General features: G+C 44.2%; 1 protein-coding gene across 1 annotated transcript; it reads right to left on the bottom strand.

Annotated features, from left to right (window-relative positions):
• Nucleotides 1–5,025: 5,025 nt before the first annotated feature.
• LOC147622040 (pentatricopeptide repeat-containing protein At2g33680-like) lies at nt 5,026–9,360 on the bottom strand. Its single transcript, XM_086823118.1, has one exon. The coding sequence runs from the start codon at nt 9,239–9,241 to the stop codon at nt 6,290–6,292; it is 2,952 nt and encodes a 983-aa protein (XP_086679244.1). The 5' UTR covers nt 9,242–9,360; the 3' UTR covers nt 5,026–6,289.
• Nucleotides 9,361–11,430: the final 2,070 nt, after the last annotated feature.

Here is an 11,430-nt window from a genome sequence, read left to right on the forward strand (position 1 = left end):
CAGCTCTACAAAAGAGGCATAGACCAAATCTTACGCAAGTGTGTTCCGAATCATGAGTAGCAAGCAGTGTTAAGAGAAGCACATTGTGGGATCACCGGAGGACATATGGACGGAGAAATAACAGCCTGAAAAATTTTGCAAGCAGGCCTATGGTAGCCAACTATCATAAAGGACGCCAACAGTGAAGCAAAGAACTTTGATGTCTCTCAGCAGAGCGAATGGGGCAACCCGGAGATTCTGAAAGATTTTCCATCTCGCCTATACTGCCTCCATCTCCGTTCATGAAGTGGGGATTGAATTTTGTTGGACCAATCAAACCACCTACAAAAAGCAGCAAATATGAGTATATCATTGTAGCCACCAATTATTTTACCAAGGGGTCGAAAGCTAGAGCTATAAAGAGCAACTCCGCAGAACAGATGGTGAAGTTCCTTTTCAAAGACATCATTGCTAGGCATGGGTTGCCAATAGAAATAGTCAGTGACCAAGGGACGCATTTCATGAACAAAGTAATGAAAGGATTGATGGAGAGATACCTGATCAACCACAAAAAGTTCTCACTCTACTACCCACAGTGCAACAGCCAAGCGGAATCAACCAACAAGGTTCTAACCAAAATTCTAAAGAAAATTATAAATGCTAGCAAGAACGATTGGGACCAGAAGTTGGATGTAGCCCTATGGGCATTCTGCACATCCTACAAAGTCTCCAGCGGACAAACACCATTCAAGCTAGTCTATGAGTTGCAAGCAGTTATGCCTATGGAATTCGTGGTACCAAGTCTGAGAGTGGCCATTCAAGAGAAGTTGCCAATGGAAGAATCCCGACAGATCAAAATACAAGAAATCTTATTCTTAGAGGAAGAGAGGAAAATCAGCTTGCTAAAGACGGAGATCGTGCAGCGAAGAAGAAAGGCTTGGGTTGATAGGCATCTCAAGCACGGGATTTTTGAGAAAGGAGATCTTGTATTGATCTACAATTCCAAGCTAGGATCTCACCCCGAAAAATTCAAAATTCAATGGATTGAACCATTTGTAGAGTGAAAGACCCAATCAACTAGAATGCCTTTACCTTAGAACACTTGGATGGTACACCCTTTCCAAAAATAGTTAACGGCTTCAGGATGAGAAAATACAAAGACCACCCGGAAGTGATTACACCAGAAAAAGAAAAGGCGGAAGACCAAGAGCCGGTCTGGTGCATTTGTTGTGGCATGATCTCACTAGTGGAAGTGGATGCAAAAATATCAAAAGACCACAGAGCCGCGGAAGGATGGCAGTCCTAGCGAGGCCGCAAAACCTTAGCAAGGCCGCAAAACCTTAGATCTCTGCAACCAATCAAAGCCAAGACAATAAAAAAGCGAGTGACCAAGGGTGCGCCAGTCTGATCCACGTCAACAACTCAAAAGGCCATGATGTCAACATGAGAAACTGCATGGAGGACAAGTGCCACAACATCATTAAGACCCCACTAGCAACGGTAAAACGAAAAGACGGCAAGAATGCTCTAATACCATTAAGCCGAGACAGCAGCCATAATGTGGATCAAGGATCACATCACATCGAAAAGTGAGAAGCTAAAAATGACAACGCCCTAAAAAAGGAAGCAAAAAGAAGAAAACATCACAAAAAAGAACACAAGGAGCCTAAAAACGCACATTCACAATCTGCTCTCTTGCTCACATCTCTCGCACCCATCTGCAACACTTTCTCTTTCTCAAAAAACATCACCATGCCAAAGATCAACAAGTCCCAGAGGTCAAACAAAAAGCCTAAAAAAAGCCTCTATATGCCCATGATCATCCTCGATGTGAGAAAGAAAGAGCATCAGAAGTAGGCAAGGACGTGTGGATTTGATAACTGCTAGAGCATCAATGGGAAGAGCTGCAGGACCCCGAGGATGGGAGAAAACTAAGAAATTAGTTTCTGGAGACAAATGTAGTTCACATAGAGGGAAAGGAGCCCATAAAAGTTTCAGATCTCGCAATGCATCACGCACTGGGATTACCAATGGAGGGTGCAATGGACACAAATATGAAGCCAAGGATGGAAGAAGAGATCCCTAAAACTGGGAACATGCATCAGGTAAAAGACGTGGCGGATGAAACCCGACACAGGAGCAGTTCATGTTCTTCTTGCAAAATGTCATGTTTATGGGCAAGACAAAGGACATGTCAAACAAAAATTACGGACTGCTTGAGAGCAGCAAAGGCAGTGGAAAAAATAAATTGGGCCGCCCATTTACAAAGAAAACTTGGCGAAGAGGACAACCACGTGGGCCAGGGAGAAACATCCCATAGTGGTACATGCGCACCTATGAGCAATCACTTAGGCTGCCAGGTCTGTGGATCACCGGACGAGAGAGATCACCTATGAGCAATCACTTACGCTGCCAGGTCTGTGGATCACCGGACGAGAGATGCCCATGTCAGACACCAACACAAGGAAGCCGAAGGATCCTCAAAAGCCGCCAAGGTCACCTTCAATTCATTTGAGGATGACGTTGATGAGGAGGAGGAATGGCAAAGGATTGCTCAGAAAGCTAGCAAAAAGAGAAAGCACAGGGTAGATGAAGAAATGCTGCCCACCCGGAAGAGGTCAAAAAACAAAGAACAGAAGAAGAAAGAAGAAGGGAGCTGGAGGAGAAACAGAAAAAGGAAGCCGCGGCGAAAGAAAGGAAGAAGAAGAAAAGAGAAGGACAAAGAAGAGAGAGAAAGGAAAGAAGAAAAACAACAGAGAAAGAAAGGAGAAGCTCAAAAGGGGAAACAACCCATAAGGACAAAAGTCGTTATACTAGCAGAACCGTAACCTTGGGTGGCAAATCTGGTAAAGAAGGCGCAAGAAGGACCAAGCCACAATTTCAAGCTACCCAGAGAACTGGAAGCAGGACTTCCCAACCAGCAGCTGCATATAAACAAAGGGCTGATGTATGTAGCCAAAACATCCTCTCACAAGCCCTTTTGTCTGTGGAGAAGTATGAGAAGAAGGCCCAGAGCACAATCAATGACATGTGTGCCCGGAATCATAAATACCATGGAATGCTAACAAACACCACGGCCAAAGCCAAAGAATTAGAGAACAAAGCTAAGATGATGGCACAACAAAACGAGGAGATGCAGAAAAAGGTTACCATGGCAGAAAGGGCCCTAGTGCAACAAAAGGAGTTAAGTGAGGGGAAGATCAAAGCCCTCATCAGCCAAAGGCACTTGCTCCAAGCTAGGTGAAGGGAATCCGTACAAAATTAACTGAAGCAAGGAAACCAGCAAAGGTTTGGGCTGTCGCACCATCCAAGGATTAAAGGATGAAATATTGGACAGCACAACTGCGTTGGCAATCGCCCAAGCAGAAGCCCAAGTCTTGAAAAACCAAGAAGAAGAGGAAGTTATGTGCCTCCCACTAGACGCCAAAGCAGCAGTAATAAAAACAACAAAGGGGAGACTTAGCAAGGTGTGGAATCAAGCACTACAAGCCCTGATTGAGATTCATGAACAGCTATCGTGCAAGCCGCAACAGGTCATTCATGACCTGGATAAAGATGATGATGTAGACAGGGAGTCACAGCAGCAACAACAACACCCTCAACAGCAACAACAACAGCAACGGCCTGCAAGCCAAGAATCCCCAAGAACAAGTACCTTAGGAAAAGGAAAGGACGTAGAAAAGGAAGACCATAATCTGGCACAAACACTGAAGGCCATCACTTGGAAAGCAGAACACTAGAAAAAGGAGGCAAAGAAGTTGGTAGAAAGAAATAAGGTGTTACAGCAAGAATTGCAGAACGCCACACCCTCCAAAGAATATGCAGATATATTGAGAGAAGCCCTCCAAGACAGAGAGAAGGCCAAGGATATGGTAGAGGATTACAAACAAAGGCTAGAAAGAAGTACTAAATTTGAAATGGACACTATCAATGAGCTAAACGCAGTGAAATTAAAAGTGCAGCAATGTATGGAAAATGAGAATTAGCTCAAAGGAGGAGGACCCAGAGATTGGGAAAGTTACAAAACCGCCCTCCAGATGCAAATAGAGGAAGCAAAGAAGATGGCAGAAAAGGTGCAGCAGACACAGAAGGCAAGGCTGCAATGGAAGACAGAGCTAAGGGAGGCAAAGAAGGAAGTGGCCAGACTTCAAGCGGAACTTGGAAAAGTAAAGACCAATGTTAAACTAGCCACAGTACCCAAGAAAGAAAGGGAGGAACTATTGGTTGAGGTTTGAAAATTGAAAGATGCCAACCAAGCCCTGCACAAAGAATGAGCACCTCAAAGATCCGCTGGTCAACAACTTAACAACTGGCCATCTTGGACAACTCTTTCTTTGAAGCTTCTCACGTGATGTTCTCTAAGCTGCTAAGAGCTAACAAAGAACTACCACCATACTTCCAGAATGAGACAAGATCACGTCAATACTCACTAGGAAACCTCTTTCCCTAGAACATCCATGCTCACAATTCTTGTTCTCACAAACACCGGAGGGAAGGAGAATGCTTCCACCTAGAATGCAATCACCCACAAGTGTCAACGTCTGGAAGTGAAGTATTGGAGACCCGAAAGCAAAAAAGGAGAAAATCTCACCTTCAAACGATCCAGCACGATATGAAGAAGCTGTACATGTCGAGTGGAGACCCATGCCAATGGTGGAAAAGAAGATTCTAGAACCAACCCCACTCAAAACGATGATAAAAGTTTTTGATCAAAAGACACCACAGATTGACAACAAGAATCTAGGATGCTCAGAAGAGCAGACAGAAACACTCGGATGTCATATACATCCCGGACCATACTCCCCCAAAAATGTTCATAAGGTTCAAACAAAAATTTGTCAAGAAGACTGGTTCAAGAGTAGAAGCTCAAGCACCAAGCGTGCCAGGTGTTACGTCCAACAACCCAGTGGTGGCAAAAAGCGCCGACAACCCACTCCCCACGTCATGAGCAGCACCTCGATATCACACGTGTGGAGGTAGAGAACTACAATCACCAGAGATCCGTTAACAAGAACAAGAAAACTCAACGTAAAAGGACATCAGGTCACTACAAATGATGACGAGAGGATAGCTCAGTATTAGGCAAGAATAGAGATAGATGCTCTCATAGATAGAATCTATGAAGAGTGCTGTTGTTGTATGCTCTCAACTGTCAGTTGACAATTGTGTCATGAAGCTGGAGAGTGTGTTTGTACACGGGGAATGTTAGCACTATTGGGCAACTGTTTTGTATTAATGTGTCATGTTTTTGAAATATAACTAATAGCAAGCTTGCCATTTCATTGTTGTTCCGAGTTGTCTTCTATGTCCAAGTCCGCAGTGTCACTGTTCTACTGAATACATTGTCTGTTCATAAGAAAGTGAGTGAGATGTTAGTAGAGTGTTGCTGAGAGAGCTAGAGAGTGAGAGTGAAGGGTTGCTCAATAGAGTCATGTTTAGCGTGACCCCTTGACCATATGGGAGTTGGTGTTTATACCCGGAAGCTCTCGTGGGTGACTACACATCTCCCACGGCATTGCCTGACTGGTCTGTCACCACAGACTGCTATCTTGCCTTTCCGTTGTGAGGGAAATCAACGAGAAATACTGGAGGACTGGCATAAATTGGCATGGCGAAGGACTGGCATGGATCAGACCTTAGCCCCTGGCTTGAGGGTTGTTCGAAGCATAGAACATCTGGTTGGGAGGTGAGCTAGCTTGAACCCCTCTTAGGGTGTTTGTTCTCATCACTTGTGTTTTGCGTTTAGGAGATCCATGGGGTTGTAACACAATCAAACACAGGAAGTACACAAATACTCCTCTAAAACCCGATCAGCAATCGACCTCCCCAGATTGGCACTGTTATAACCTACTGGACAAAGCAGGGAAACTGCCCTCTCCATCATTATGGCATCAGCATTTCATGTAAAAGAGGCAAAGCAAGGAAACTGCCCTCCAAATCATTATGGCATCAACATTTCAAGTAAAAGAGGCAATGGGTACTAAAGTTGCACTGCCGCCACCCAAAAGCATGAATGCGTGTAGCATCTTTGACTAAATCTCTATCGTGGATATAAATTGACATAGCCACAAACTGCAGATACGCAGGATACCCAACTTCTCACTGTGCCTAACATCTTTCACGTGATACCCAATATCTTACTGAATAGATATTTCTTTGCATCATCAGTAATGCACAGAAATGCCGTCCCACTCAATAGGCACTCAAGACAGACACTTCCTCTTTCATTTTGAGGGAAAGATAATCTAGCTCTGCATCAAACATTGCTGTTGGGATAACAAATATCCTCAACCGAAAATGGATGCTGCCGTCAGTCCCTCATTGCCTCAACCTGGTTCACCTCCTCCTGCAAGTCAGCACCTGCATAGATGTGAGACATTAAGACATAAGCTACAGAATCCTTCTCATCCAAATGCACTGCATGTTGAAAGGCCTGTTTTCCAAGCTCCACATTTCCCCAATTTCTACATGCACCCAACACCATATGCCACACCACAAGATTAGGACAGAACGGAATCTTCTTGAGCATTCCCAATGCCTTGTCTAATTGGCCTGCACGGCCAAGGAGATCCACCACACAATTGTGGTGTTTACGAGTTGGAACAATGCCATAGTCTTTGCTCATAGCCTCGAAGTACGTCTGACTCATGTTAAACGAACCCATGCGATTGCATGCACTAAGAACGACGACAAAAGTCACTGGATTTGGCTTAATACCTTCTCGTACCATTCTGTCAAAGACATGGAAAACATTTTCACTTTCTCCAAGCTGGGCATATCCTGCCATTAGTACAGTCCATGAGACCACATCTCGAACTGGAAGCTTGTCAAACACTTCTTGTGCTATGGCAAGCAGACCACATTTAGCATACATATTGACCAAGGTGTTGCCAACAACCAGATCTCTTTCCAGCAATCCCTGTCTTTCAATCTCAGCATGTATTTCTCTGCCCTTGTCTGTGGCTCCTATGCTACCACAAGCTTTCAAGATGCAAACAAATGTGACAGCATTCGGGGAGACACCCTCAAGTTGCATCTGTTCAAAACACTTGAGCGCTTCCTCACCGTGCTCATGTTCAGCATATCCTGCAATAAGTGCACTCCACGAGACCACGTCTCGAACTGGAAGGTTGTCAGACACTTGCCGCGCTATGGCAAGCGAGCCACATTTGGCATACATATCGACCAAGGTGCTGCCAACAGCAAGGTCTCTTTCCAATAGCCCCTGTCTTTCAATCTCAGCATGAATGCCTCGGCCCTTGTCTGTGGCTCCTATGATGCCACAAGCTTTCAAGCTGGAAACAAACGTAGCAGCATCCGGGGAGACACCCTCAAGTTGCATCTGTTCAAAACACTTGAGTGCTTCCTCTCCATGCCCGTGTTCAGCATACCCTGCAATTAGTGCAGTCCATGAAACAACATTTCGGACTGGAAGCTTGTCAGACACTTGTTGTGCTGTGACAAGTGAACCACATTTGGTATACATATCGACCAAGGTGCTGCCAACAGCAACGTCTCTTTTCAGCAAGCCCTGTCTTTCTGCCTTAGCATGTATTTCTTGACCCTTAAATGTGGCTCCTGTGATGCCACAAGCTTTCAAGCTCGAAACAAATGTGATGGCATCCGGGAAGACACCCTCAAGTTGCATTTGTCCAAAACACTTGAGTGCTTCCTCACCATGCCCATGCTCGGCATACCCTGTGATGAGTGCATTCCACGAGACTACGTTTCGAACTGGAAGCTTATCAAACACTTGATGTGCTATCGCAAGCAAGCCACATTTGGCATACATATCGACCAAGGTGTTTCCAACAACAAGGTCTCTTTCCAGCAACCCTTGTCTCTCAATCTCCACATGCATTTCTCGGCCCTTGTCTGTGGCTCCTATGCTGCCACAAGCTTTCAAGCTGCAAACAAACGTGACAGCATTGGGGGAGACGCCCTTGAATTGCATTTGCTCAAAGCATTTAAGTGCTTTCTCACCATGCCCATGTTCAGCATATCCCCCAATTAGTGCGGTCCATGAGACAACATTTGGAGCTGGAAGCTTGTCAAAGACTTGCTGTGCTTTGGTAAGTGAGTCACATTTGGCATACATGTCGATCAATGTGTTGCCAACAACAATGTCTCTTTCCAGCAACCCCTGTCTTTCAATCTCAGCATGTATTTCTTGGCCCTTGTTTGTGTCTCCTATGCTAGCACAAGCTTTCAAGCTGCAAACAAATGTAACAGCATTCGGGAAGACACCCTCAAGTTGCATCCGTTCAAAACACTTAAGTGCTTCTTCACCATGCCCATGTTCAGCATATCCTGCAATAAGTGCAGTCCACGAGACTACGTCTCGAACTGGAAGCTTGTCAAACACTTGTTGTGACTTGGTAAGTGAGCCACATTTGGCATACATATCAACCAAGGTGTTGCCAACAACAAGGTCTCTTTCCAGCAAACCCTGTCTTTCAATCTCAGCATGTATTTCTTGGCCCTTATCTATGGCTCCTATGCTGCCACAAGCTTTCAAGCTGCAAATAAATGTGACAGCATTTGGGGAGACGCTGTCAAGTTGCATCTCTTCAAAACACTTGAGTGCTTCCTCACCATGCCCATGTTCAGCATATCCTGCAATTAGTGCAGTCCATGAGACAACGTTCCGAACTGGAAGCTTGTCAAACACTTGCCGTGCTTTGGCAAGCAAGCCACATTTGACATACATATCAACCAAGGTGCTGCCAACAAAAATGTCTCTTTCGAGCAACCGGGTTCTGGCAACCTGGGCATGTATTTCCAGGCCCTTTTCCAGATGTTTGAGCTTCCCGCATGCCTTCAATAAGGCCACAAAAGTTCGCCCGGTGGGATGTACAGAATCATCCTTCTGCATGTTCTGATATAAGGTGAGGGCATGTTGTGGCTTCCCACATTTGATATATCCAGTGATGAGTGAATTCCAGGACAATTCATTTCGATACACCAACCTGTCAAAAACCTGTTGGGCATCATGCATGCTTCCGACTTCCACCAACATCGAGACGAGGTAGTTCCCCAGTGATCTGTGAACTTCAAGACCATTTTTGCGCATGTAATCATGCAAGCAGAGTGCACGCGATCGGTCTCTCTCCTTCTTGCATGTGTGCAAGATACGTGCAAAGTCCTCCACGAAAGGCTGAGGCAAGACCCCTTCTTCAGAGGAAGGCAGTGTCTCCTCCAAGCTAGGCATCCTCCAACCACCGCCGCTACTAATCTTGCCTTTACGCATTGCATCATTCATTAGCCTGCAAATTCACCTAATTCGAATCCTACAAAGCCGTACATCCATGGCGACTCCTGTGTGCTTTTGGGAGAGAGCTCGCACGCGCGTGCTCGTGCGCGCGCACGAGAGATACAAAGATTGTTATGGCACTATATTATTATTAATCCACTCTTTTAGTATGGGTATATTTTTATTATCTTAAGAAGAGTTTCACAAAGTTATCAAGTGGCAAGAATTTGAAGGTTCGGAAGGAAGGAGGAAGTTTGAAGAGGTTTGGTCTCAAAAGACGTACAAAGCACGGGTTGCCCACTAGTTTAATTAAAACGAGATTTTTAATTCTAAGGTTTCTAAATACCTTAGGACTGCCCTTCCGTGCCTCTCCCATAGCCCTCCTCCTTCAAGCTCTACATCTCTAAGCCTAAGAGAGAGGGTTAACCTCTCCATATATTGCATGCTCGGATGGCCCAAAACCCCTCCTACCTGCTTATGGTGCAAGTGGCAGAGAAGGAGAGAGAGGGGTTCTGCATATGCGGTCCAGAAAGAGAGGTGTTTCTCTTACTTTGTGGTTGTATGCTATGACCCCCAAATGTCGATGTTCTATGATACGTGAGAACATCACGTGTGCTAGTCCTGGTGCGAATGCTTCTTTTATCACGAGGATGAATTTTGTAGAGAGTGTTGCTCCCTATACCTTGTGTCATGTTATGGCATATGCTAATGCTAATGGGAATGTGGACTTGTGGTATCATATACCACTGATGGCCCTTCTTACATGCTTCGTATAATGTAGTGTTATTTTGCTTTGTGTTGCATCAATTGTGATGCATATTACTGTAACTATTCTGTTAGGATCTTCAAGTATTTCCTCTACGTTGCATGATGCCTCGTTTTTTGCTGCTCTAATTGTCAAATCAATGTTCTCGGTTATCATACACTTGGCAACTATTACAACTTTAAGTATTTCGTTGAAGTTAATATCGCCAATCCTGTGCTGTAGGCAAAGTTTATTGAGGCCATTGGTTTTCAAGCTGATGGTGACTATATATTTTTTCGAGTTTAAACTTGTCAGTATTATGTCATTGTATCGATGAACATCTTCCTTGTGAGTGCAAATGATAGTGGTCTGGTTTTGTCGATGCACCGTTCTATATTGTCCTCTTGCACTATGCCATTAGAAAGAGTTCTTTGAATCTCCAACTCTATTGGTTGCCTATGGCGTATTGCTTGTAGGAATTCAAGCAAGGGCATATCCCTAGCATGGCGCACAAAGAACATCATGTTGTGCACTATTGTATGTGCAATGTGGGCCGACAAGGTAATCAGGCATACCGTGCATAGGTCAATTTAATGTTTGCATACTGGTCGGAGCTATGCCAAATCCCCGAAGAGGAGAAGCAACTTGTCCTTAAAAAAGCTCAAAAGTGTACCGTCTATTATGTTAATAATTTGATAGATAACCATGTCAAATGTCATTTTTGTTAGCATCGACATCTCATTGATGATGATTACATCAACTTCTTTGATCACTATAAACCTTTCATCTGTTGGGTGTATAGACAGTGGGTATTGTGCATTCTTGTTTGAAAAAACAAAACCATACATAAAGTATGGCGGGGAGTTGGCATAGTCCTCCCAAAAAATTTATAACCATAAGGGAACATGCCCTTCCCCCATTTCCCAAATAACACTCTCGGTATCGAAAGTGGACCAAAGATACACCTTCAATATTGAAAGTGGCCATTAGTTTGTTCGAATATTAAAGAGAGAAAAATAGGAATACCTTTTATCAGCCTGCGATTTTGAAGTCAATGATATCACAAGTCTCGTGTGATATTGTTTCACAATTGCTGATTAATGTAGAGTTATAAAACCATTGTCGGTGCGCACGAGTTATCATCGACCTCATAAACGGAAGCTGCAATTGCTGATTAATGTAGAGTTATAAAACCATTGTCGATGCATACGAGTTATCATCACAATTGTTGATTAATGTAGAGTTATAAAACCACTATCGGTGCGCACGAGTTATCAATGTTTCACAAGTCTCGTGTGATATTGTTTCACAATTGCTGATTAATGTAGAGCTATAAAACCGTTGTCGGTGCACACGAGTTATCATTGACCTCATAACAGAAGTTGCAATCTTTAAAAAAAACTTTCAAAGTAGGAACAAAATTAAGATGCAGGAAAAGCTTCTCCAAGTGGCT

The sequence above is a fragment of the Cibotium barometz genome, chromosome 29 (genome assembly GCF_041138505.1).
Source record: "Cibotium barometz isolate CiBa-2024 chromosome 29, ASM4113850v1, whole genome shotgun sequence".
NCBI classification, from domain to species: Eukaryota; Viridiplantae; Streptophyta; class Polypodiopsida; order Cyatheales; family Cibotiaceae; genus Cibotium; species Cibotium barometz.